This window comes from Zonotrichia albicollis, chromosome 6 (assembly GCF_047830755.1).
Source record: "Zonotrichia albicollis isolate bZonAlb1 chromosome 6, bZonAlb1.hap1, whole genome shotgun sequence".
Classification (NCBI taxonomy): domain Eukaryota; kingdom Metazoa; phylum Chordata; class Aves; order Passeriformes; family Passerellidae; genus Zonotrichia; species Zonotrichia albicollis.
Genome location: NC_133824.1, coordinates 8,683,912 through 8,709,193, shown reverse-complemented (window position 1 = coordinate 8,709,193; position 25,282 = coordinate 8,683,912). Strand labels below are relative to the sequence as shown.

Below are 25,282 nucleotides of genomic sequence, written 5' to 3'. Positions count from 1 at the left end.
ACAGTGGGCTGAGAGTGTGAGAGCTGGGTTAAACAAAGGGAAACAGAGGCAGCTGAAAAACTTCATAGCAATGATAGAAATGAGATAACAATACTCTCACTGTCCTCAACTTAGTTCTCCTCATGATCTCATGGAATTAGAAACTGCCAAAACTTACGCAGATTCAGATGGGGAGATGCTGAGCTCTGTTGTCAGGATCCAGCCTTGATTTTGCTAATGAAATGGAAACAGAAATGCATCATAAGATTCAGAAAAGGCTTACCTGGTCTTCAAACCCTTCAGGATGCAAAACCAATACAGGTTTCCTTATCATAATGTGAGAGTCTGATTAAAATGGCATGCAAAAGAAAATGAGGGTATGCTTACCTTAGTTCAGTTCCTTTTTTCAGCCTTCCTTACAAGGAACTGTCATAAATTGTTTTTATTTTTCAGATGTCACATTAACTCCAAAGATGCATCTCCTCACATGAGAGAGGAAACACAACCTTCCCATCTCTGCTCCCCAAAACTTTCCCCTCTACTCCCAAGGGCATGAGACAAACAGTGCAGTGCAAGGAAAGTCTCATACATCATTGACAAGCTCTGTATGCTTATGATTACACTGTCAGAACTCTTCTTCAGTAATGCATGAAAACAAGAGAAAAGCCCTCCAGAGACAGAGGGCTTCAATTATTTACACACATGAAAGAATAAAGAGTTTGCTATTCTCACATAACTAGCAAGTCTCAACTCCACAGACAAATTTCCCTGGGTAGCTGAGTAAATTGGTGATTCTTGTCATGGCAGTGACACTGGTTCATTCCACACTGTTTGAGACACAGAAACTAAGCCTCACCCAGAGCCAGCAGGTGAAGGTTACCTGTCCTCCCACCAATACAGATTCCACTGTCTTATCTTTTGGGTACTTTTCCCCTCTCCTTGCCTGCTAAGTGTAAACAGCATCAGCTATGATGGATTTAGAAATTTCAAGTAACTGAAAACAGACACAGGCTTTGAAGTTTATGGCAGATATAATTTAAAAAAAATTCAAAATATCTTTTTCTGACATATTTTAAAAAACAGTTTAAAAAATATTTGCTTAGATCAGGTTAGAATTATTTAAAAGCACAATTATCATGGAGCAATCTTCAAAAGTGACATTTCAAAACATCATCTCCTCTATTACAGTGAAGATCATGGTTCTAACATGTTTTCAAATACAGGCTTAACTTCAAATATTAATCATGAAAACACCGAGTAGCAACACTTCTCAGAAATTTACACATCTCCCAAAGTCAGTCCTGACTCACTGCCACCCTAACTTTTTTTGCATATTCAAATGCATTAACACAGGACTAAGAGAATGTAACCTCGTGGAGAACAGAACAGAAATATTATCAGAGGAAAAAGAAAACAGGGACATTTCCATAACCAGAACTTTAGACTTACTGGTAACATAATCTGTATTTTCTGCCTTCCATACTGAGCTGGAGGCAGTAAAAGCCAAACCTCCCACTACCACCAGCTCAGTCTGTACTTGCACTGTTATATAGCTGACCTTCCCCTGTCCTTCAAAAACATTAAAATTCAAATCAAGTTTTACCATTAGAGTATGCCCACAGTGAATTCCACTCAGTAACTCTTACCCATCTCACAAAGTGGAGTAATTATCAAAACTATGTGAAAACTAATTACCTTCTATTAATATAGAGATTTGTGAAAAAAAATAAGAACATAAAAAACCAAGATCCAAGACAAGATTCAACAGTAACTAACCAGATGTTAATTAAGCCCTTTAAATCAGCATTTTGTTTTGTGCCTGCACAACCAATACACAGGCAACATCCTTACACAATCTGTCTTCTAGCTGGGATCCTCCATAAGCACTCACAGCCTTGATTGAGGATAGTCCTTGCTTCTGTCACACTGAATGATCTTGCTGTTATCTAATTTTATTTTATTGATTTCTTCTTCTTGGCTTGCTTTTTGGACATGGCACCTAGAGCTGAAATGCTCTCTGATGTCTGAGGCAAGAGTAGTTTTCCAGACTGTGTTGGGTACTTGGTTTTCATAAGGACTTTAAACAGTGGCTGGGACAACATATGTTTCAGTTGTTTTTTCATCCCCTTCAGCATCTTTTGCTTCTGGCTTTCTTCTTGCTCACTCGCTTTTCTCCCTTGGGGCAGAAATCAAAGACACAGAATGTTACAACAAGAAAAAAACTTGCATTGCAGGTGTTTGTAAGACCTGATAAGGGCAGATGCTGACCCCAGCTTTCTCTCTCTAACAAGGTCACTCAACTCCCAGTCATCTGTGACATCTTCAGATCAACCAGGCTGTTCACGAGATAATGAGGTCAAGAAGAATCCTGACTACTGAGTAACCATAGTTAAGGCCTGAACTGAGGAGAAAAATGAAATCAAGCTTGCTGTAAGGTAAAATTGAAAGCACATTACTGAATCTTTTGTAACTGTGTAAGAGGCACTTCACTAAGGGCACGAATGACTGGGAGTTTAATTGGGCTCCAACAAGCCACACAAGAATGAGAGACTGAGTACACTTTAAAGCATAAACTTGGCAAGTTTCTGGGAGGCAATTACAAAGTGTTTCACTTGAGAGTTACAACTTACTTGGACTGGATGTGCTATTTGGAAACTCATTCCAAAACACAGCATACTCAGATTATGTCAAAACAAGACAGCAGAGTGCTAATTATCTGAAAGCACTCCTGAACAATGCAGACAGAGATGGTTAGTGTTTGCTTGCAAAGTGGTTGAGAAGCATCTAGTCCAGGCATGAATAAAGACATTAATCTAAACATGTTTCAAAATAAAGGCATTGGCATCTTAGCAGCTAATAGGTTAGAGCCAGACTAATCTGAAGAGACCTCTGCAGTAACTCTATTCAGCCTGCCTTCAAAGAACTGGTAGGAAATCATACCTACAGCTCCTGAAATAAGAACACACAATGGGGCATCTAAGCTTTGCAAAATTTCATGGCAATGAACAAATAGCCACTTGCAGTTGTACAACCTTACAAATTCTCTCAGCTACAGCCTGAAAAATATTTAATTTTAAAAATGTAAGAAATTATTTACTTCTAACAAACCATCAAAAACCTCATCAACTTCAATATATGTATCGGCCATTTAGCCCACACAGCTCAACCTACTTAAGGCTCACATAATATTTGGTGTTCCCTAGCACTTCCTGCTTGCTCCCACACAGAGCTGTCAGGCTCCTGTCCTGATGCCTGACTACAAGAGAGTGGGAGAGAGAAGCAGAAGTGTGGAAATAGCCTTCTCTATGACAAGAGGGGACAAGACTCAAATCAGGACATACTGGGCTGCTTAGATTACTCTGAAATGTTTGCCAGAAGTTCACCAATTCTGGTCCTACAACATGCAGACTTGTCTGCAACTTGCCAGAACAGTCACACCTAGCTTCCTCAGCTCCAGCTGCACAACCATCCTGAAAACAGCACTAGCACCACACACCAACAACACTCCTTTCATTCCCCTCAACTCCTGCCCTGCAGCTTTTGAAGCTTCTCTGCCATGGTGAGGCTTCTTCTGGACACCAGCACTATGGGCCCTACTGAGCATATCCATGGAAAAACATTTTCTACTTGCCCATCAACATGTCATCATCAAGATCCATCTCAAGAGCCTCTGCAGCTTGCTGGAGCCAGGAGTTGTGCTGCTTTGCCCGACTGTTGAAAAATTCTGCCTTCTCAATCTGCCTTGCCAAGTTCATCCGTTCCTGCAATGAAAGTACATTTAGACATAATGATCAGGTTTAAATGTGGGGTACTTCAGCAGAGTAAGTATTTGAGAGCATGCACTGTAATGCATCTGGGGTGCAGAGACACTTTTGTTCCCTACTCATGTCCCACCTAATAAACACATCATCATTCACTAGTGTTTTCCGTCCTTAGATCCATGACAGAATCTGACTTCTTAAAAATCTCAACTACTAAACATACCTGAATGTTAACTCAACTTTCTATGAATGAATCACTATAAACACTTGAGAGACATCAAGAACAAATCATGATTCAGACACCAATCATTTCCAAGTTACATGCTTACATAGTACAGCTTGATCTCAGAGTTATTAGTCTCAGCAGTAAGGAGCAGCCAGTACTTTCATTCCACTCTGAAGAAAGTAAACTCCTGCAGGCCATATGGAAGGAACACATCATATTTTCAGGAATGCACCTGGATCTTATTTAGGTACAGGACAGAATGTCCTGTCCTTCTTCCCAGCTGCACTCAGGTGGAACAAAGATGTCCAGCAAACTTAACCTGACCTGCAGGCTTCCAGCTGGGCCAAACAAATAACTAATTCTCTGTGGAAAGAAAATCTGCACTAACAGAAATTATGAACCAAGTAGAAGCAAGTTCTGCTCTTTGGAATGTGCCTGAAGTTGCATAAAGCAAAATCATGCAGGAATCAGAATAGTCAGGTTTGCACAGTAACAACAGCAGCCAGGACTGCCAGGGTAATTCCTGCAGAGAGAGGGAGAATTAACACTCACAGTGGACTACCGAGTCAGTCACTTGTTAGATCATTACAAGAAATTTAAAGTAACCTTTTCCATCTCTGTAAAATTTAAGTCCTCTTTAAATCTCTCCTGGTTCAACAATTCTTTTCCTCTCAAGTCAAACCCCTTCAGACTTTTCCTGCACTTGAATGAAGCCATGTAAAAGGAGAGGAGTGTGCCAATGGGACGGACAAAGAACCAGCAACACTTTTAGTCCCAACTACAATGACTTTGTGGTTAAACCCAGGACAAAAAGATAAACAAGACAGGACTGTTGCAAGGGCTTATGAGGCTGGAGTCCAGAAACTACAATTACAGAGATGTCTTCTGGGGAGAGAAGCACTATTACAGATAGAGATGGTGACAGGAAGAAGAAAGTGTAGAAACAACATTTATTTGCCCATTAATTGACAGAGCATGATAAGAGCCAACAACTACTCATCAAGAAACATAGAAGGAACCTCTGAAGCAAGACTCTTCAAAATAACAGATTTCTCTCAGTAACTAGTAACATTTAGTGGGTGGAAGGGACAATGGGGGAGATAAGGGTGGGAATCAGTTTCTCTTCATTACTACCAAGAGGAGAAAAAAATTAATCAGTGCTTCCACTGATTTTATTTGATTTTCTTTCCTCTTTCAGAAAGCTGCATTTCCTAACAGAAATACCCTTTCTACAATAAGCCTGAGTTTTGAAACTTCCTGTCATTATTCCCAAGGTGAGGATACTGTTGTTGCCACTGGGGTAGACCCTGGGCTCAGTCCAATCCAAGGAGGTAAGCCTGAATTAAAATACCATGAGGAAGACACCTGCTGCATTATCTGACTGCTTGCACTTTTCCTGGTTCTCAATGACTGTCAAATATTCAGACATTTCTACCCCAGCTGGATTCCTTTAAAATCTAGTATTTAAATATGTCCCATTTGTGTATGACTGACCATCCAAACTGCTAAGAGACATGAAATAGTCTCTTATTAAAGAAGTAGAAAATCTGCAGTGACTAGATGCTTTCTTAAACACACTGTTTTGTAAATTCTAACCATTACCTATCTTCTGCATTAGTGACTGAATCCTCTTAAAAATGAGCAATAACCTAGGAAAGGGAAACACAGTTTGACAGGAAACACAGTTTGACACATTGGCAGCTGTGGCCTCACAGTACAAAAACTTTCAGAAAAGCAGACAACCCACAACTTCAGATGGGAAGAGGCAGGTGAAGATCACTGAATATCCCTGAACCTGATACTGTTCTCTAGTCTGTTCCTAACATAAGAGGATTTAAACAATGCACTTAGCAGAGACATCCCAGCTCCACAGCCACAAAACATATCCACTTCCCTATACTGTTTCTGGAAAAACATAAGCGATGTCGATGTTTGAACAACTTTCTTGGGCCAGTTATTGATGAGAAATCATAGATATTGCTTAAAAAAATATAAAGTGCAATTAACTTAATTTTCTAATCCAGATCCTCAAGAGTCAATTTCACCTGAAACCTGGAAAGAACACGACAGGCAATACCATATCAATAATATAAATAAGGAAGCAACTACTCAGGCTGCAAAAAACCTGTTATTTCTTTACCTTAATAGAAGTCATGCACTTGGCATCAACTGGGAAGAATGGCAGCTCTTCACTCTTCTCCAGTGTTTTATAGATTTTCCGGAAGTTGATCAAGTCCTCGGGGCCAATGAGCAGCAGGCTGAGGCCCTCGTGGGCGGCTCGGGCCGTGCGGCCGCTGCGGTGCACGTAGAGCTCCGAGGTGCGAGGCACCTGCGGGAACGCAGAGAACACAACTTTTTATGTGTCCTCAGAGAAGAGTTATAAGGCTGAGTAATTTGACACCTTTGGATATCAAAGGTAAGCAAAAAGCAAGGGGGATCGTATCTATTATGTCATTTCTGATACATAATCACACATTCATAAAGTGCTACCTACAGTCACTGCAGAAATGAGATCTTTGAGTACAAAGCATTAAGGACAGTTAAATGATTTCATCTGTGTACTTGGGACTATATTATATATGGGACCAAGAATTACAGCTTTACAGCGTTCAGGATTTGGATCAGCAAAAACTTACATCAAACTAAAATAGTAAAAGAAAAAACATTAAAAATGCTTAACCTGGTAGTGGATGACATGCTGGACATTAGGAATATCAAGACCACGAGCTGCAACATCTGTTGTCAGGAGGACACAGCTGAGAAAGTGACAAAATTTAATGAATGTAAAATTGAAGAGCAAATAATTTGCCGAGGAACATAAAATATAGCAATCAAGAATTCTACCCCAGCAGTTTAGGAAACAGGTTTATACTGTGTTATCTGTAGGACATATGCATTCTGTTTGCCCTTACAGAAATGATTCCCAATATACCTAATGGGTGGTCTTGAAACAATAATTGTTAAAGTAAAATTTAAAATGCATATGTTGCCTTCAGCAGGTCTATTCTGTTACCAATAAGTAAATGCACTACCTTGCTGGATCCTGTTTTCCTATGTTTTTCTTCTCTCTAAGTTCACAAGAATGCTAGAAAAAAAACTGTTATTCAATGAGGAAGGGGGGATATGTGCCCCTGCTTTACACTTCTCAGTGTCTAAGGTCTAAAGAATTTCTTTAGCTTGCTACAACCCCACCATCAACAACACAGTTGATCCTCTGGCAGTACATGTTATTAGAAGTTTCACCAGTTGAGAAAAATCACATTATTAACATTATCTATTTAAATAACAGTTTTTTTGGGGTGAAGTATCTTCTACCAACCTACACTCAAATACACTCTCAGTAATTTAAAACCTAGAAATAAAGGGGGGAGTTCTGTTCTAACAATTACTATTTCTCTTTATTGTTAGACAAAATGAACTACTCAAAAAAGTTATTCTTTTATATAAGCAGTCTCTACAGAGACAGAAGTATCCCCAGGATATGGAACAGTTTGTTTTAAAAACATCTCCCAGCAACTGAAATGAATAACTTTCAGGTAACGGAAATTTGTTAAGGTTTTATGGCATCTGACTGCATACTCTATTGCTACAAGGTTCAAAACAGAAATAACAACAGAAAATTCTACAGCTTGCAATCTGCAGAAGGGCATGAGAAATGGTCTTATAAATTTCTTTCCTGCCTTGAGAATCTGCAGTGTCTGAAAACACTTCACCTGACCTATGCAAATGCTATCAATACATTTGCCAAGGGATGCTGCAGCTTCACCACAGCAATTCAACCTTTGTTCTCCATGCCTGGGTGTATTTACAAGGTACAAACTCCCAGACAGCACACAGCAGTTCACAGCAGGACCCAACTGTGAGCCTTCTGCACTATGGAAGTAATGACACAAAAAACCTCCCAAAGGCCATGTCAAAGACAACCCAAAACAATGTCTCCTACTATGGTAGGATGGGTCTGCTTGGGTAAACCCTGGCTGCCCACTACTGCTGAAAGGCACAACTGCCCTTTCTTCTGCATTGCTCAAAGATACTTCAACCCTCAGGATACTGGTTTCTATAATTAAACCTGCAAATGAGTAATAAGTGGTTAATTTTCTGATGGTTTAGGGGAATACAATAACTTACAGAGGATCAAATGAGCTGCAGAGCACACATCTGGGCAGAGCTGTGCAGGACAGTTCTAAAAAAATGTCTGAAAACAAGGGGAGTGACAGCTCCTTCAGCAGCAAAAAGCTCCTAGACCACAGGCTCTCTATCTTCTCTCAGGAGATCTCTAGAAACATCTCCTCTTCAAAGCATGATGAGCTGCAAGACTGGACCAGGTTGCTCAGGGCTTTTATCCAACTGAGCCTCAAAAAAGTCCAAGACAAGCAGCCTGTTCCCATGCTCAACTGTCCTCACAGAGAAAAAGCTCTCTCATATCCAGGTTGAATCTCTTATTTACACTTGCAGCCATTCTCTCTCATCTTCCCATCAAGCACCACTCTGAAAAGCCTGGCTCCATCTTCTGGATAACCTTTTACTGTGTCAGAGGGCTGCCACTAGCTCCCCACAAAATACTTTTCCTAGGTAATACAAACACCCAGTCCCTTCAGCCTCTTCCCTTGCAGAGCCCCTGTTTCCTGAGTATCTTGGTGGCCTTCCCCTGAACTTGCTCTAGTTCATCACCTTAACTGTGAAACCTCATCCTTAATCATTAATATCTTGGGCTCATGAACAGACTCACATCCTCAGTGAACTCCCCAACCTGCTCCTACTCTAACAGAGTTGTTCCCCCTCACCACCACCCTTCATGCAATTTCTTTTTTTCTCTGCTAGGAAGTTAAAAACCAACTCACCTCTCTCGCTCAGCAAATCTTTCCAGGTTTTTCAGCCTTTGCTTTTGGTGCATGTTGGCGTGCAAAGGAAGAGGATCACAATTTAGGATTGTGAGGAGAGAACTGAGACGTTTTACACAGTCTATGCTGTTTGCAAAGACCATGGTTCTTCCTGGATACTGGAGAAGAAAGTAATAGAGATAATAGTCCTTCTCATTGGTGTTACAGTGGATTCTGGTTTCTGTCAGTGTCTCAACAGTAGCCTCTTTCCTTGTTAAGTCTATTACTTTGGGTTTGCCCTTTATTCCTACTTTTTCCATTAACAATTCTAGTTTGGTCTTCTTGTCCATCTTTTTAGCATTCTTTTTTTGTAAAACTCTTGCAGGAGTCTGATGGACTAAAGTCAAAGTGGCAGAAAAAACAAAAGTCTGTCGTCGAGGGTTATACTGTGAATCATTTAAGATTTCCAGCAACTGAGACAGCTCCAAGAAGTGACCTTTCTCAACCATTCGGTCTGCTTCATCAATCACAAGGCACCTGTCAAGGAGAAAACACACAGTAAAAATACACTTGTGCAGCTAAATGCAAACCTGATACATTTAAGATCAACTTTTCCTGCTAAACACATAAAGGATGTTATGCATATAAAACCAAAAGGAACACCAGGTATGCTGGGGCAGCTACAGTAGTCTTCTGCATTTTTTTGAAAAATCAGGTTTTTACTACTGTCTTTAACTGACATATCTGCTCCATCAAAATAACCAATGTGCATTTCAAGAAAACACTGACACAGAAATAGGTGACATTGTGTAGTCTAAGCTATTTAATCTGTTAGTAAACCTAACCAGTATGCAGGGCTGTCCTTTCAGTATCCAGCAGTTATCTGAAAAGCCACCTTTACCTGAGTTGACGAAGATTTGAAAGATGTGGGTGTCTCTCTTTAACCAACTCCCACAGACGGCCTGGGGTTGCAATTACAATTTCTGGCTTTCGATTCAGCACACGTTCTTGCTTCTGTGCAGCCATGCCTCCTACTAGGATTGCAGTCTTAATGCCTAGAACATATAAATAACAGATTTTATTTCACTCATTTACCAGTGAATGTTTTTATATATATATTTGCTTCATGAAGTGTTTTAAACAGTCTACATTGCAACTTTCAGCAAGCATTTTGGCCAGGAAACTTCAGGGGTTTTATGTAACACGGAGCATACAGAAATGCACTCAATTTTACAGAAAGATTCTCATTATAGTTAGATGCCAGGAATTAGTGCACCGGTCTTTCAACAGCATGAAAATCCTATCCATAGCTGTTAGTTTGGTTTACACAAATTTCAGAGTCTCGTATTTTCTCCCTTATATTTGCATGGACAAACATATTCCTGTTAAGAATAAGCAGAAGCTCCTTTCAAGAATAACACTGAGAAATGCTTGTCTTGCTAAATAGCTGCTCATTTGCTATGGAATAATCCTACAAAGTATGCTCCCACCTGATTACTGATTCTTGCACAGTAGCACAGACCTCGTTAGCTTTAAGTAGATTGCAGAGGCACTAAAAGGAGTTTATCTTTGGAAGCAGACTCCACACATGGCTTATTTCACCCTATTTCTTCAAAGAATACACTGGCTCCTGGTAAACCCAATGCTACTGTGCAAGACCCTTAAAATATCCCAGCTTCCACTGATTTCTCTTCTGGACTACTTGTGAAACACTACAGCAGGTTTTTTTCCCCAAGTGAGTTTGAGGCAATAAAAAGTCCACATCAAAATATTGCCTCTCCTACTGCAGCAACTATATTATCACTTGGGCAGCAGATTTTTATACATAAATAGCACTGCTCCTATCAGAACTGTATGACATAAATTGATTATTTCAGCCTAGCAGTTAAAATAAGCCTTGTAATCAGATGCAGACTGAGGAGCACAGCAGGACATACAGACACCAAAGAAAGATGGGCTTAAAACTAAGTGTGTTGTGTTGCACTACATAACCTCTTTAATAAACAAACAATTACTGGTACTGGAGAAGTGGAGAGAATTGGGAAAAACTCGCTGTCTTCAACATGTCCTCACTCATTCACTTAACAGATGTACTGACTTCTGGTCTGGAAGGGAAAGGAAGAGGGGAGAACTGCTTTTGTCAGGCACGTTATTTAGTAACACTTCTGTGCCTTGATTGCTGCAGGAGATAAGCCAGACAATCCAGCAATGCTATCTACCCTAAATATTTATGGCCCTAACTTTTTTTTTACTAGACAGAACAAAGTTATACATATACAGTATATACAAAGATTGATATACTTGTTAAAAATGAAATTATTATTATAATATATATATAAAAAAATTTATATATAATGAAATTATTAATTATATAGAGCCTACATTACCCAAAACTAGAACAAGGTTAGCTGTTGCCACGTATCTATTACTGATTCTGTGTTGTGAGAGCATGAATCAATACCTCTTTGAAGGAAGACACATTTTAAAGCAAAATAGCTCACATTAACTGCTTACCTCCATGTGCATCTCACTGAAGAATCTCCATGCATTTCTCACACATCATGGTAAAAACTCTAACCCCTCAAAAGTTATATTAATTTTATGATTTCATGGAAGGAAGTGCAGCACACATTCTGGCTCAACACCATTGCCAAGATCCAAACAGTCTACTCTGGCTGTGGAACATGGCCTCTGGGATTTACATACCTGTAAACTTTGCAACTGCATCAATGTGGTGCTTTACTTGTACAGCTAATTCTCTTGTAGGAGTAAGGACCAGTCCTAAAAGAGGTCTGTTTTTATTGGAGCCAAGAGTGAGTGTCTCATCATTGGAATCAAATTCAACATTTTCCAGCACCTTCACACAGCCAGTTGTGAAAGATGCATCATCTTCATCTCCGCTATCTTCAGCCTGCTGATGGGTTCGTTTTTCTGCTTCATCCTCATTTTCCCATCTTGGTTCATCATGATGCTGATGGGACTCTTTAGAAACACTGTCATTTCTGGTTGTTGAGTTATTTGATTTTTGCCACTGCAGCACAGAGTGAATCATCGGAATTGCAAATGCAAGCGTTTTGCCGCTTCCTAAAAAAAAAACAAACAAGAAAAATAACACAGACTGACAAGTCATTTATTTGAAAAGATGAGAAAAGCAACAGCCAATCACACACTGTTCTTAAAACACAGCATTGTAACAGATGCAAACTCATGATCTTTAGAAGACCATAAACTTGCAGCAGTAGCATCTTTTCTCCTGTTCCCTTTATACATCTCCATTCCCCTGTTCCTGGAGAACAGGTATTTTTCCAATCTCTAGCATGTCAGGCACATTTATTTGTTCTAAAAGTGTTTTTAAAAAGCTGCAGTTGCAGTCAAGATATTTTTAAAGAACTGCATGCCCATAAGGAGAATACCATGCCCTAATTGAAAGTTCTAATCAACATTCTCCAAATAAAGGAATAGCAAATGAGGCCAAGGACAAACTGGAATGCACTTGAAGGATTAGCTTCCATCTTCAATGTATAGTCCTGTATTTACAACTTTCTAAGATACTGTATTTTTAAACACTCCACTGTTTAATCTCCTGATCTAGCACTGAGGCACATTTTTATAATCAGAACACATACATCCAATTTAAAAGAGAGAATCCACTTTGGGGAGACAGGGCATGTAAAAAGCAAGTTTAATTGCAAGAGTTCACTGTACTAACTGCAAGTTACATCCCGGTCAAATATTCCCTTCTGAACTATCTGTCAGTAATAAAGACATCAGGAAAAGCCTGGTAGCACATCCACCCCAGTTAAGCTTTTCAGATGTAGCAGTTGACTAATCATGAAAGCAGCATCCAGAGTACAAGACACTATTACACCATGCCTGTAATAGGCCACTGCTGGAAAGCAGTCCTCTGGAAATCTCATCTCAATTCCTTCCATATCAAAAAGCTGTAAAGGTTTGCCAATTCAGCAACACAGAATTTTGCCTATTTAAGGGGAGAACCTTAATATGAGTTAATAGAGATAAGCCCAGTGTCATCATCCTGACCAGTGTTGCTGCAAAGTCTCGTATCCACTTACCTTTCTGCATGGCTGGGAGTCATTTTATGACTTCTGCCTGCACTTGAAGTGGAAAAGGTTTATAACCTGTATTTAGACCACTTATACAATAGGGGTCTGGTAATACAGAATATCTGTTTTTAAGGTGAAGAGCACTGCTGATTTTGAATTAAATGTAATGCAGTTTGCTGTTGCCAATGTCAGTACTGCACCCAGACAGATTATGGCTGAGATAATCAGGACTATTCTACAGGCACTAGATTCACCCAGAAATTAAACAAATTATCACCTCACAGGACATGTTATCCTTGTAACACACAAACCACAGACACAGACAGGCATGCAAAACTAGGAGGAAGGAATATATTGGTACTACAGTTCAAGCCGATTTGTGCTCTTTTAAGCAGTTTCATATTGAATAATTTCACATCGATTTGGCTCCTTAACCAGAAACTTCACTGGTTCTACACAGTAACGAACAGCAAGGGTTAGACCCACTGCAAAAACAAGCCTTGACATTCCCATTGTCTGATCTGCACATGGATCTACTGCCATATCAAAATCTTCCCAATGTTGCTACTAGAAAAGATTAGTTATTTAATTCTTTATTAGTTCTTTAACTCTGCATATTCCTCCCTCAGGCCCAATGTTAAGAGGTGCTGCAGGATGCAGAAGAAAAGAACTAGAGAGTTTCAACCTCTCCCAACTGCAGCACCTCCTGACAGGCAGTTGTCCAGATCTCCCAGGAACATGATGATCCGATGGACTCTCTGGGGAGAATCTGGATTTCACTCATGAAAGAATAAATGAGCAAAACACATTCCTACTACCTCAGGGTTATGCAAAATTATAAAGCAACAACACAGCCTGCCAAAGACCATGCATTCCATTCTGCAGCTAGAGAGGAACTTGCTTACCAGCACTGCCAATGTAATTTTTTTGCAGTACAAAAACACCATTTAAATTTTCAGTTCCATTTTTAAAAACACTCCCTGCAGGGCTTTCTAATCTTACTGAAGCTAATAGCATCAACACAGCTTCTAATTAAAATAAAAATGCAAATGACTGCATATCTTATTAGTTACTATACCTTCTTGCTGGAGAGCAGTAAATGACTTTACAGAGAAGCAGTGAGATAAAGCAACTGGAACAAATGAAGACAGTCTAAAGGAAGCTTTTAAACCAAGGCAGCTTCCAATTGTGTTTCCTATCTCTAGGTGTTTTATGGAAAAAATGTTGCTAAAGACAAAACTTCAAAGGTATGAACTGCAAAGTTTGAGGGAACACACGTTCTGGAACTTCATAGCATTAAGTAAACAAGAAGCTGTAAAAAATTTCATGAAGGCTAGCAATTCTCAAAGCATGAGCTGAGCACAAGATGGATGTGAATCTACCTCTCAAATCATTGATGTAATAACTCACTTTAAGCAGGGAGAAGGGCTGGTGACAACAAAAAGGCAAAGCCGGGGGACAGAGCACAGGGTGGGTCCGTTCTGCTCTGAGCAGGACCTGAGTCATATTCACACTTAAAACTGTGCCCAGGGTTTATTCACTGCTCCACTCTAGAAAGAATTATCTCCACAGGAGCCTGGGAGCACATGTTTGGCTGCTGCAGAAATGACCCTGTTTGCTTATTAATTTTGCCTTTTGCAGAATATCACCTTACCATTCCCTAAACAGGAAAAGAGACTTCTGCCAAAAGCACAGAAACTCCTTGAGGTTTCAAAGCTTTGCATGCTTTGTAAAGATAGGAGTTCCCATGTTTACAAACATGTAAGTTTCAACATGTAAGTTTACAACCATGTAAGTTCCCATGCTTACAAACATGTAAGTTTCAAAGTTTTAAAACTCTACTAATACTCTGAATATACAAAAGATGAAAGCTCTTTTATAATACAGAAAAGCTGCTTCTTCTGCATATAAAATCTTGCAGCTATGGGCTACATTTTAAGGAGGGAAAGGGATGCTCCCAGCACACAGGATCGGCTGAACAGACTTGTACCTGTTTCTGCAGCACCAAGAACGTCCATATTATCCCGGATGGCAGAAGGCAAGGCTAAGGCTTGGATAGGAGTTGGAGCACTAAACCCCAGGGAGCTCAAGGCCTGCAGCACTGGCTCAGGTACAAACAGGTCTTTCCAAGCAGACACATCAGCTTTTTGATCAGCTGAGGCAGATAAAACTTCTGTTGTCCAGTTTTTGACTTTTTTAGAAGTAGCTACTGATGGAACAGCTTCCTGTGCTTGAAAATCCTTGTTTTTAGGCACCTTCTTTTTCTTCTTCTTTGGAGTGTCTCCTCTGCTTGACATGCTCTCAGTCACACGTCCACGGTCTTCACAATTAGCTTCTTCAATTATTTCATTACACTTTGCCTCTTTGTCATCAATTTCTGCTGCATTAGGAATACTGCCTTTATCTGTTTGGCTCCTCAAATCTTTGTTTTTCTTTTTCTTTTTTGGAGGAGCAACAGGTTCTTCCACCTCCTCATTGCCTTCTTCAGAAGCACTCTCAGCCTTTCTCTTCTTCTCTTTTACTTTCCCTATTTTGGAAGAACTGACTAGCTTGTACTCTGTGAGTTCCTCCAGGCACACTATATCTCGAAACTCCTCCTCAGCAAACAGATTGGGGTCGATCGGCACGCTTTTCCATTCCCCTACTACTTGAATGCCTTTTTGCTTCAATTTAAAGGAAGATCTAAATCTCCCTCCTTTTCTGGCCTTCATTTTTTACCTAAAAAAGAAACAGAGGGAGGAAAAAAAGCCTTCAAATACAAAGAATGGAGACCACATTGATATTCACGCAAACAGGAATCCATGGAATAATTATATTACTTCTGGTTTAGATAGATCAATAACATAACTTATATATAACTTCGAGCTAATCTATACAGATATATATATATATCTGTGAAAAAATGCATGTATTTTATGATAGGCTTTTCGCAAATATTAAAATGAATATTATATGTGTTGTTTTAGAAAGTAATGCTGTATTAATTCTCTTAGGTACTGTATTAAATACAGTTTTACGTTATAAAAATTGTTAAAATAGAAACCATACTATGTAAGATGCTTTGTTTAACAGAAAGGGCTTGCAGCGAGATAGCAGCCACAAGACACATAAATCTTTCAGAGAAAAAGAATGTATGGCCTTCTTACCGGAAGAAACTAACTTCTTCCCGCCTCAAAGGCGCTGTTAGGATTAAAAGGAAGAAGTTGACACTGACCAGACGGAATCCTGTGTTTGAATGGAATTTATGCATCATATATGAATATGCAACGGACTATTGTTCTTAAGGGTTAATCCTTTGTTAACGGGTGTCCTTTTTCGGGCTCGTGATGCCCAGAAAAAGGTACCCGGACGTCCGTAACTCTTTGTTTTTATTGTCTCATATTGCCTTAATTCAATTTGTCCAAATTGTTATTACTCTAATTATGTTACTATTTTTTAAACCATTTTATTACTATTAAACTTTTAAAAATTTTAAAAACAAGTGATTGGCGTTATTCAGAATAGCTAAAATATAACTTTAGCTATGGCATTACTAAATACAACCGGCAGGCCAGGCCTACTGCGTCCCTCCTGGAACACCTCCGGAGGTAAAAGCAGGACCGCTGGATAAATCCCCTCAGCGGGCCGAGCAGCGCTCCCAGCCCTGCCCGCGCCGGGAAGCCCCGGAGCCGCGGCGGGGCCCAGCACGGCCTCCGCCGCCACACGCGGGAGCTCCGGGAGCCTGGTCCCCCCGCCCCGCCCAGCGCTTACCGCGCTCAGGAGCCCCGGGACAGAGAACGACGGAGAGGGACGGAGGAACACGGAGAGGGACACAGGGACACAGAGCGGGCCCTGCCCAACCCCGGCGTTCCGCTACCGCCGCTGCCACCCGCGTGCGCCCCTGGGCGCCGCCATTGCCGTGTGACGTCACGCACCGTGTGACGTCAGTGCGCGGCGCCGGCCGGGTGCGGTGCCGGGAGGGGAGCGGGAGTCGCGGGCGGGATCCGCTCCTGGGGCGGCTCCGTGTCACCGACACTGCCGCAACACCGAGACTGGCTACTCGCGCTTGCTTGGGTGTGCGTGCGGTGCTGTTTTTAATGCCTTCTACGGGCAGAGTTGCGTGTTGTAAATAGCTGCAGGGAAGGAGCGAACGCCACCGAGGTCCCAGGAAGGGTGTTTTTGCCTCTTGTGTGATCCGTGCGCTTCGCAGCCGGGTCCTGCCGTAGGAAGAGCTCGGCATAAATTATAGTGGAAAGATTTTGTCTCTTCTAAGAGGTTGGCTGATGTTCAGAAGAGCCTCTTGCTGTGAGACGGGCAGAGTGAGTTAAAAACCAGGAGCTTTGGAGGTGATAGAGGTTGGGACAGTAGGTTCTAGTGCAATTACAACAACAGTTACAGTTATTTCTTCTACTTGGTATTTACAGGTCTTTCCTGGTTCTGTGAGAAGATGACAAAACAGAGGATTGTTTTCTCTACCTGTTTTTTTTTCTTTTTAATGTTTGAAGGCCAAGGGCAGAAATAAGCATATTAAATGTTTTCAATGACAGTTTCAGTTCCAGGTAGTCATCACTACTGACTTAGCGATGCACAATATGAGGAATTTCTCCCAATTCATATTCCATGAGCAAGGATAAAGAGCTTTTGATGCTTGGTCCTGATGTTCTGTATGAGATGAGTTTAAATCAGTGACAGTCAGGAAGTGAGTTCAGGGAGCAGGGACTCCCCTGTAATTAATTTATGATGTAGTTCTTGTAAAATATATCAGTGTAGTTTATTAATAATCTAATTATTAGAGCAGGATTAAGTGCATTTTTTGGCACTACTTAGTCTTGTTAGAATTTTTCCTGAGCTTGTCTGGGCAGAAATATGTACACACCCTTGAATTTACTTGCTTGTAAGTATGTCTTGTGATGTGCACAGTAAACATGTGTCAAATACTTAGGAATTGCCCCAAAAAGTGTAAATTACTGTTCTTCCCACACAGAAATACCAGAGCAATGTGCCTGTGGAGATGGAGACAGTGCTGCTGGTTTTGTGTGCAGAACAGACCCCAGGGAGTAAATTGCTCTTTCCGTGGCATGGAGGACACATTGCAGGAGTTTTCCTGGTGAGGGGATTTTGGCAGAGAAGGGGAGGTCAGGCTGCCAGTCAGTGTCAGGAGGGAGCAGTGTCACTTGTGCCACCAGAGCGAGCGTTGCTGCCCTGTGAGCTGAGGCAGTGACTTTGGCATGTAGCAAAACTCCCCAGGCTCAGCTCTGGGGCACTTAGAGAATTCAGTTTTTTCAGAAGACTCTCCCTCCTTGGGGTGCATGGTTTACATAGTTTACATGGCACCTTTTACAGCCATCAAACCTTGTTTATGGAGTGCTAAGGGGGAGGCAGAGATGGCCAACAGGACTCACTGACAAGAACTGGGACTGCATCCTCATGCCAGCCTTTAGGAAGGCTCCCAGCACTCTTCATGCATTCCTTCATTAAAAGTGCCTTTCCCTAAAGGTTGTTTAGATTCAAATTTGTAAGTGACAAAAAAGCTTCTTTACAATATTTTTCATTTTCTCTCTTCTTTCATTTACTGCTTGTAAGCAAGAGTAAATTTGCAGAAGCAAAAGAAATAGATTACTCTGAAATTCTGGTGTGGTTGACTTAACACTGACACTGAATAAAAATAATGAGAAAGCTTGGACAGAAGAGTTCTTACCTGTTATTCCTAGGTATAATTACATGTCCTTTCGTAGTTGTAGAATTTCCAGCTTTGTCCTGAAAGAAAGATTTATCGTGGAAATTATTTGCCAAATCATGTTGAATTATGCTTTCTAGTGTAATTGTGGACATGTTTTTATGGGAGAAAGGAGTATTCTGATTTTTTTTCTGTAAGAATTCATGTGAGCTGATTTTCTTCTTGATCAGTACTGAGCTCTATATTCTAGACTGAGGGACTGAATTGCAGGCCCTAAATCTCAATGTGAAAGAAAGCCTGTTTGTAATGAGCAGTAGCTTCAGAACAGCCTGCACAGACATGGTCACTTTCTCTGGCTGAGTTGCTTGGAAATGGGATAACCAAGGGAATGAAACATTTGCTCAGTATTAGAGTAACAATAATCTTGCTAAGCCTTTGTAGCATTAATCTTTCTGAGTCTTTGTGATCTGACAGAGGCCCAGCTTTGCTATATTGTGACAAGGCTTTGTCAATGAGAAGTTCACCTTCGTGTCTAACAGAGAGTCAGCTGTTAAATTCCTGGTAAATACAATTCCATTATCAACAGTGCAGAGTGAGTTCTTAGTAAAACTATAAATGGCAAATGAAACAGGTCTGCTTTACCCCCCTAGGGCTTCTTTAGATCAACAGTTATTTAAGTACCAGGAAACTGTGAATTGAAGATAATAATCTGTATTAATAAGTCATTGGTTTGCATAACTCATGTCAGCACATGCATATTTTGTTATTTTATCAATAGTTTCCAAGGTATTTAAGCCAGTATGTCTGAGAGCCCAAGAGAACTTGAAGGGTTTGATGTCCTCATGACAGAACTTTACCTGGTAACAGATCCTGTTCTTCCCAGCTGTAAATTTACATTTCTGCAGATAGTAGCCCAGGGATGGTGGTTTGGTCCCTACTGTGCAGTATTACATAACAGATATTAAATGTTTTTTCAGTTAATATTTTGATTTTTTATAAAATATGGAAGAATTCTCCTAAGGAAGTGTAAGCCAGAGAATGTTTTGACCAGTACCTTTAATTTTGGGATTCGTGTAGCTGAATTCAGCACCAGGAACAGTTGAATGTGCATGTCAGCAACTGATGTAGGCTTTCACTTAGTAATCAAATTCTTTGGTTTCTCTCCCCCTTTTTTTTTTTTTGTCTCTTGCAGGAATGTCAGTATGTGCTTAATTACTGATTTTGATAGCTGTTTCTGCTACCAAAGGAATGTCACAGTAGTGTGATTTATATTAATACTCACAGTGCTCTGTGCACCTGAAGGACATGCAGCTGCTGGCCAGTGGGGGACCTGATGCCTCCTGTGCCTTGCAGACTGTAAAATTTGCTCTTCTCTCTTTTCTGTCATGCAGCCAGATGAGGCTTGTTGTCCTGGTCCTGAAGAGGCAAGGTAAAGCCTTGGTTCTTGGGCTTAAGGCCTTTGTTGTCATTTTCAGAAGTTCTGGAATACTGTTCTAGGACTGACAAGATTTTATGGCATAGCACTATGGAAAAAATAACTCTCTATTGTTAAACCTCGTTTGAAAATATATATTCCTTTGCCTGTGCTGCCTTTTTTTCCTTTTTCTCTGTTTGTTCTTCCAACTTCACAAGTGCATTTCTTACTTTTGTCAAGCATTATGCTCTCCTTCAGAGAGTGTGTTCATAAAGCCAGCAGAACAAGATAATCTGTAAGGATGAGATTTAAGAGTACTGGCATGTTTAACTCTACTTCTAGTAGCAAAGACTTCTTCAAGTACAGATTTATCAAAGTGAAGATTTTTCTGGTGATTGAAGAATAGCAAAGACAACTCCATTTAATATGAGAGAAACATTTGGAACGGTTGCAATTGCAGTCAAATGCAGTAGATACTTCAGAATGTATCTTCAAGGGAAAAATGCTAAAGGAAGTTATGAAGATAACAGGAAATTAAATAAAAGTCAATATTGGTTAACCGAGGGGAAATGGAAAATCAGGCCATGTCCCTTAAGAGGCTAACCGGTTTTCTGGGCAGAGAAAAAAAGTGCATGTAATCTTGGACAACCTCAAAATATTTTTATTAGGGAAAAAAGGAATAGGACAGAACTTCAAGGGGAATGAAGTTGGCTAAAGAGGAAGGGAAATGTGTGTTTCCTTTGGGGTAGCACATTGGTGTGTATATTGATAGATTAACCTATCAGCTATATGGAGTTTGCTTGAGTTTCTTAAAGTCTTGTGCACTAATCTTATTTAACGAGTAAGTGTTATACAGTATTAAATTTGCTGATGACACAGTTATTAATACAGAGGGGAATTATGATATCAAGGCCGATTGAAAGGACCTTGAGGACCAGTATAATTGGATGAATTGTATTATCCAAAGTACAGCACTATTCAGCTAAAGTAAGTCCTGAGAATGTATATCATTCAATAAGATGGGACTTAATTAATTTTAGGTTACTGTGGTTGACAGTAGTAATTGACCACAAGATTAACTGTGAGCTGCCAATGCAATATATTTGGTAAACTAACTCCTGTACAAATATTCATTCTTTGCAAAAGGCATTATTTCCCAGATATTTTTAATTTTCAATACTATATTCTGATCACCTTAATTCAACACTGTTGAAGTCAAACTGCAGCAGATGCCAAGGGATCTGCTAGGGTGGGCAGGAGAATGAAGAGGCTGTTTTAGGACTGAAAACTAAATTCTGAGTTTAGCTGGTTTAATCCAGGATGAGAGCAGATATGACTGCAGTCTTTACATACCAGGAAAGGAAGAATAAAGTAAAGGACACTAATGTAGGAAAAAACTTGGTAAACTGACCAACAGTACTTTTATGTAGGAAATTTTAAGTTTCTATGACAACTAATGAGTAAAGAATACTTGAAGACAAAAAGTTGTTAGTTTTAATATAATATTTGACATGAGTGTGACAGTGTTCATGGTTGTCGTAGCAAGGAACTGGACTCATCAGCTTCCTTCTATGCATATAGCAGAGCCAGTTTTTACAACAGAAAATCATTAATTTAAACTTTGTAAAGTAGTTGGGTATTAGGTCCTACTGCCAGTAAAAAATTCATACAGGTAGCTGGAAGATTTGAAGAAAAACAACACTTTCTGTTTTCTCTGTTGTTATTCTATCTTTTTGCATGTGCTTTTAACTGCTTTTGGACAGAGGGCAGCAGATTAGACACTGTAGGAGCACATTTTTCAGAGAAAGGGTGAGCACAATGACTGTGATCTTGCAGATTTTATATGTTACATAAAAATAAATTCAAGGATCTTTTCTGTGTTCTTGTAAAACAATCTATTTGATTTTTTAGATATTTTTGGAGGGAACTAAGTTACAAGAAAGATTATGGGAGACCAGGCTACAGATGAAAGCACATGGAACACAATTCAGTGCTTTTCCCTTTATAACCCATTTATTTATATAGCTGTTACAATGAGATGACCAAAATGGCAAAAGAACAATCAAAATTTTTCTGCAAATGACAATAGTGAAATGAAGCAACAGTTTCTTAGCAACAAACTGTAAAATACACTAAATAATATCTTTTTCCTAGTGAGGTTTGTGTGTGCTACATTCCAAGCAGTGTTCTGAAGTAGATTAATATTTTTGACCATGTTTCTTTTACATTATTCTTGTACAGGTTTGCCTTGACACGGAGATTTCCTGAAGAGCCACTGTTCATGGCTACATTTTTACTTGGAGTACAAATAGAATAAAAACAACCTTGTTTTGTAAGGCTAAGGGATTAGACTGAACATCAAAATTGCATTTTTTAAGAGTCTGGTGGACTGTAAAAACCAATTTCAGTCAGAGGTCACTCATTTGGAAATGGTGAGCAACAGCTGCTGCAGCTTTGGCTGTCTCTGAGTGGTGGTGAACAGACAAAATTCTGAACTGAACTTCTGCACAGTTCAGGTGCTGAGTCCTGAGCAGAATTGTAATTACACAGTGCATAACCTACATTGTGTGCATTATGAAGTGGTATTTATTTTTTCTTTGGACTGTTAAATTAGGTAAAATGAGAAATGAAGAATGATTTTGGTTTTTTGGGTTTTTATTTTTTTCCCCAACATAACTAAAAAATAATTTGCTGAATTTTTCCTTCTTTTTTGGTTTGGCTATTGCATGAGAAATTCTGACTCTTAATCAGGAGCACACACCTTTTGCCTGAAAGCATTTCTTGGCATGTCTTTCTGTATCCCCCAAACCAGTTCCTCAGCTCCTTCATATTTCAGCTGATTCAGGCATTGCAATGCATTCTGAGACCTCACAAGTTTTCAATTTCTCTGTGAATAGTTTAATTTACTGGTAGATTCTTTTGGTACATGTAACAGGTACGGTAAGAAAAACAGCATTTTCAGAGCAGTTTCCAGAAGGCAGACACCTCACTGCTGGGTAGCAAAGAGAGCTGTGCATCTGTCCAACCTGAGAAATCACTTCACCCCAGAATCCTGAGGTAAAGTCAGAGTACCTGAAGAATCCTTCAGTTACAAAGTCCTTCTATGTATGTTGTCTTTTTTTTATTTTTAGTTTTTATCTTCACCTGCATTGAATTTAGAGCTCATTGCTTTAGAAGGCAGGAATAACACTCTCTCTCTTCTTCCACTAGGTATGGGTGCCACTTTCCCAGGTGCACTGCAGTTGTCTTCCTCAAGAAAGGATTATTTGAAATCAGCCTGGTACTGTCTTTCCAAGGTTACACAGCCCCTGTGTTAAAATGAAGGCTCCAATTCAGTCTGGACTTCATTAAAGCAGCATGAAATAGCTGTTGATTTTAATACAATAGCTATGACAACGTTGGAATGAAGCTGAGAGTAGAGTTTTATTTGAGAGAAGAGAGGAGTGGAAAAGGGAGGAGCTGAAAGCAGCAGCACTGGAAGGGAAGTCATACATGACTTTAGTCACAGATGAGAATGAGAGACCACTTGCCTGCAGGTTTATTATCAGAGGGGATTCATTTTTGTGTATGTGGTTTTGGAACAAAATACGCAAGCTTTATGTTTTCTGTCAAATGTATGGTTCAAAATATGATATATTTAATCTAATTCCTTCTGTGTTCTTTATTCTAGTCCAGTACTATATTTAGTGGAAAAAAAAATCTTTTTTCTTAATTCTGTTTTTCATATTTCCAGGATATTTGTAGATATCTTTGACATATCTACAGATTTTAAAGTTAATGGGAATCATGTCTGCTCAGTGTTTCCTGGACTGAGTTAGAAGGACAGTTTTTTAAAGGCAGTAAGAAAGAGATGTTTTTCTAAATGTTTACACATTTATAAAAAACTCTCTTCCTTAGTGGCTTACAAAGTTTATAATAAATGTTATAAAATGTAACATGAGTAATCAGCCTAATTGCATATTTAAACTCTGTATTATTCAGTCAATAAAACTGAATTCTGGAATTCCTTGTTTGAAAACTTCATTGAGTTACTAGTTCAAGGCATTCAGAAGAAAATACCTTTGATTTCAGACGATATCTATGACTCATGAGAACTACTTGCAAGGTGAAATAACCACAGATTGGCTGTGAAAGAACTTGCAAAAAGATTTTCCTAACTGTGTTTGGGATTTCAGTATGTTTTCCTAATACTTACCACTGGCAGAAGACTGCATGCCAGGATTTTATATTTAAGGAGGGAACATTGTCTAAAACTTGTTTTTTATTTCCTCTCATAGAGCTAGTTCCTTACCTACTCTAAGAGGACTTAGGTTCAGTTACAGCTATTGTATTTTCTGTCTAATGATGCTCCCTGGTTAAAAAGATTTTGGAAAGGAGATGTTCAAAAAAGTGTTTCTTATTTTGATTCATCATCATACCTTGAAAATGCCAAATGGTTTTGGTTTGCTATTACATAATACTTTAATTACTTATATGTACATTGGATTAGATTTTTCTGCTAATAATTCTGTTGTACATTTGAAATTAATGAAGATCCTCTAATTTTTAATGTTTTACTGGTTTGTCCAAGCACAGGATTTGGCCTAACTGGTAGGCAGAAAAGTGACACATAGGGGACAATGTTTATTTTTTGCTAGATAAAAGCTGAGGTACTTACTTGCCAGTCATAGAATAAAAATTAATACAATTCTGGGCAATATACTACATAGTATCCTATTATATTTACAATTTCTGGAATTACCTCTAATCTTTTATCAGCGAAACTGACTTGGTCACATGGGCATTTCCCAAGGATAAAAAACAATTGCACCTCTTCAAACCAGCCCTTGTGAAATATTTACAGCTTTTTTAATTCCTGGTCTGAGTGTGACTGATGTGCTCATGTAACCATTGCAAAGGCCACTGTCTAGAGGTCTGGAGAATTACTTATGTCAGTAAATGCTGAGTCTAACTCTGTATGATAATTCTTGTCCTGCATGCATTTTGCATCACTTACGCACTCCAAAAGAAGCTCTCTTACTAAGTTTTTAAAGATTATCCATGCTTATTTGTATATGAATCAGAGGTAATTAGCATACTTTTATTTTGAAAAAAGTACTCTCCCTTTAGCCCCCAAGGCAATCCACATTTGTGAGCCAAAATGGTAAAGGCATCCAAGGCCTAACTGCATTCGTCAGGCAAACTATTCCTATTGGAATCTGTGCTGCTGCTGTGAGTGTGAGTGGTGCATAACCTGGGTCTAGAATGCAAAAGGTGAGGACTAAGAATTTATGAAGAGTATAAGTCATGTCTTCGTCAGAGTTTCACAGTTTACTGTCGAAGAAGTATTTTTTTGTCCTTTTAACTTATATGAATTAATATA

At 39.5% G+C, this 25,282-nt stretch overlaps 1 protein-coding gene and 1 long non-coding RNA gene across 2 annotated transcripts; one reads left to right on the top strand and one right to left on the bottom strand.

Moving 5' to 3' along the window:
• Nucleotides 1–991: 991 nt before the first annotated feature.
• Nucleotides 992–16,778, bottom strand: DDX24 (DEAD-box helicase 24). The gene is made up of 9 exons (XM_074542424.1): nt 16,601–16,778; nt 14,841–15,568; nt 11,493–11,870; nt 9,688–9,841; nt 8,808–9,323; nt 6,647–6,722; nt 6,107–6,295; nt 3,607–3,740; nt 992–2,151 (listed from the first exon to the last, which is right to left on the bottom strand). Exons 2-9 carry the CDS (start codon nt 15,559–15,561, stop codon nt 1,932–1,934), a joined length of 2,388 nt encoding a protein of 795 aa, XP_074398525.1. The 5' UTR covers nt 15,562–15,568; nt 16,601–16,778; the 3' UTR covers nt 992–1,931.
• On the top strand, nt 16,768–25,213 carry LOC141729328 (uncharacterized). The gene is made up of 3 exons (XR_012580709.1): nt 16,768–16,905; nt 19,699–22,977; nt 23,131–25,213. It is a non-coding gene; the product is annotated as an uncharacterized LOC141729328 (long non-coding RNA).
• Nucleotides 25,214–25,282: the final 69 nt, after the last annotated feature.